General features: G+C 35.0%; 1 protein-coding gene across 1 annotated transcript; it reads right to left on the bottom strand.

Annotated features, from left to right (window-relative positions):
• Positions 1-1,265: 1,265 nt before the first annotated feature.
• LOC104100877 (protein NODULATION SIGNALING PATHWAY 2-like) lies at positions 1,266-2,768 on the bottom strand. The gene has a single exon (XM_009608234.4). It carries the CDS (start codon positions 2,766-2,768, stop codon positions 1,266-1,268), a length of 1,503 nt encoding a protein of 500 aa, XP_009606529.1.
• Between the last annotated feature and the right edge of the window lie 318 nt (positions 2,769-3,086).

Here is a 3,086-nt window from a genome sequence, read left to right as displayed (position 1 = left end):
AGAGTTGGAACGAGTTTACCGAATTGACGAACAACTTGTTGAAAATTGATTATTGTTGAAAACTTGAAGATTTCAATTCACCAACTTCACAATTTTTTCACAAATTGTAACAATAAAGTAAGTAATAGTAGCCATTATAGAAGAAAATTAGGGCGAGATTGATGATTTAGTGAGAAAAATGAAAGAATGAGAGGGTATTTATAGTTGAAAATAGAGAAAAAAGTATAATTATAAAAAATTTGGGGTTAAAACAAAGTTGGGGGAGAGGGTTAAATGGCTATTTTATAAATAGCCAACGACTATTTTGGCAGATCCAACGACTATTTCTTAAATGCACAAATGGGCAGGATTTTTTTTAAAATTTTTGACCGGTCGGACCGTTTGGGCCCGCTAAGACCGATCCGGTCCCGATCCTAAATGATACCGGGCCTAGCAGTCCTAAAGTGAAGAATCGAATCAGAAGACCGGACCGAGCCCACTTAGCCGGTTCTAACCGGTTCAGACCCGTTTAGGCCCAGAAGACCGTTTGATCCGCGGTCCTGGGCCGGTTCTGGACGGGCCCATATGCCACTCTTATATAAGGGTAGTTACAGTGAGATAAGTCGACAATTATAATTTTGTTAAAATGGACAATCTAAAATATTCAAACAAATAAGATCATGAATGTTTGATATGATTAATATTGTTTATAGCCTGTTTAGCCAAATTTCTAAAATCAGCTTATTTTGACAAGTGATTTTCTCAAAAATACTTTTCAAAAAAAGTACTTTTTGTTAGAAGCAATTTGTGTTTGACTACTTAATTTGAGAAGTACTTTTGAGTAGCAATTAGCGTTTGGCGAAGCTTTTAAAAAGCGCTTCTAAGTATATTTTTCTCAAATGTGCTTTTGGAGAGAAGCTATTTTTTCCTCCTGCTTCTCATAAACTGCTTGTGCTTCTCCTCAAAAGTATTTTTTTCCTTTCAAAAGCTTGGCCAAATACTTTAGTTTTAGAAAAAAAATATTTTTGCCTCAAAAGAAGCTTGGCTAAGCACGCTAATAATGTCCGCGCATCGCGCGGATACTAATACTAGTTAGTATTATTAATAGGTACATAGTTCTTGTGTTGGGCATAAGTTGCAAGGAAATAATCAAGAAATACAATCTCATTAATTCAATCTTCCAAAACTACTTTCACTATATTTACATTGCAAAATAATCTAATGCCCCTATCTAATTCAATTCCCACGAAATTTAAATAAAGTTAAAAAATCTATAAGAAAAAAAGTTAAAAAGAAATTGAATTTGAAGGACTAGAACTTGATGATGTAGGAACCCAAATGGACGCTGTTGTCAAAGGCCTTGATTTCCAACACAAAGCCAATTTGCAATGCTCATTTTGCACCCAATACCCTCCACTAAACAAACTTACCAAATGTTTAGCTTGTCTCACATTACTTGAACTCATTGGAATTTGCCTAAAACCTTTTAAAGAGTAAAGCCCTTCACTCCATTTTTCCCTTTCTGATTTCTCACAAGGGAATTGTCTTACACAATCTAAGATTCTAACTCCCAAGAACTCCTTCTCAATCACCCTTAATGCTAATTTGTATCCTCCACCAAACCCTCCAAGAATTGAATCAGATATTGTAGTGTAATGATGTAAAGCCTCACAAAAGAACTCAACAAAAGACATAGATGGGATTTTAGTTAAATTAAAGAGTTCTTCTTCTACTAAGACCACAATTTTAGGGGATAATCTTCTTAATCCATTGAAGAAAGTTTTGACTAGTGAACTTCCCCTTTGTGGTATGTGAAGTTGGTGAATCATAACATTAGCTATTAAGTTGTTATGACTCTCTACCCCTTGAATATTTTCTAAGTCCTCTTCTTTAGTCAAGAAAACTTGATCAAATATGAATGGTAGATTGATAGAATCAGCAAATTCTTGAAGTCTTTTGCATGTCTTTTGTACATGGAATGAGTTATTCTTGTCAACAACAACTGCAGTGATCCTTAGGGAGGAATTAAAATTCCCTCTTTCAACCAAATCAACCATCAAAGGAGGCCATTGAATACCTTCCATAATGTCAAAATCCAATATATGAACTTGTTGGCTCCCTTTTGTGGCTTCAAGAATAGCTTGATTCGCGGTGAAATGAGCAAATTTCACATAAGGTGAGATTTCTTGAAGCATTTGGAACGGGGTTATAGAAGGGGATGACTCGGGTTGAAATTGATTCTGGTTCAACAATTCATGTGATGATGTACTCAAGCTCTTGTAAAGCAAGCCTTGTGTGAAATACATAGCCAATCTATCAAGAGGAGAATTTTCTCTCTTTTCTTGATCAGAAAGGATTGTATTTAGCCTCAAGACAACTACAGAAGCAAGATCAAGATTTCCAGCTTCAATAGCTTCAGCTCCCATTAGAAGAAGATCAGTGATACTTGTTTCTTCCATGAGCTGATCTTGAAGAAGTTTGAGTTCGGGACTGTAGACACGTAATTTTTGACCCTCGTTCAAGAAGTCTGTATCTTCTTGGACAACTTGTTGGCTTGAAAATAATGGAAATTTTTGGGAGTTTTGAACATGAAAGTCGACATCTCCATCGATGAAATCGAAGTCATTTTGGAAATAGTCTTGTATGTCAACATCATTAACAACAGTCACAAAATCCTGGATTGAACAATGAGGGTTAATACTAGAATTTGGCCAAGGAAATGTGGTTTCTAAAGTGCTATATTCAAGAAATGGATTAATGTAACTTGGCTGAAAATTTTCACACTCCATTTTTTAGAGGGAATATAATTGGAGATTTTGTCTAAAGTTTTTAGACAATTTTGATGCTTGTTACTACTCCAAGTATCAAGGTGGGGAGCTGGATTTATATATACACTCGACTAATCAAACAGAGGAAATTAAAAAAAGGAGTTTCAAAGTAGTAATAGATGCAACTTCTTAAACCCTTTAAAATAATAATTAAAAATGAAACTCAATGCCAAGAACGCGGGGGAATCTTTTGCCTAATGTGAATCTTTTGCCTAATGTGACGTGTTATATCATTAGCACACTCACAAGGAGGCTTTCAATTATTTTTAGTTGTTTCAT

This window comes from Nicotiana tomentosiformis, chromosome 5, assembly GCF_000390325.3.
Source record: "Nicotiana tomentosiformis chromosome 5, ASM39032v3, whole genome shotgun sequence".
NCBI lineage: Eukaryota > Viridiplantae > Streptophyta > Magnoliopsida > Solanales > Solanaceae > Nicotiana > Nicotiana tomentosiformis.
The sequence above is the reverse complement of the archived record's forward strand: the minus strand, read 5'-3'. Positions and strand labels throughout refer to the sequence as shown.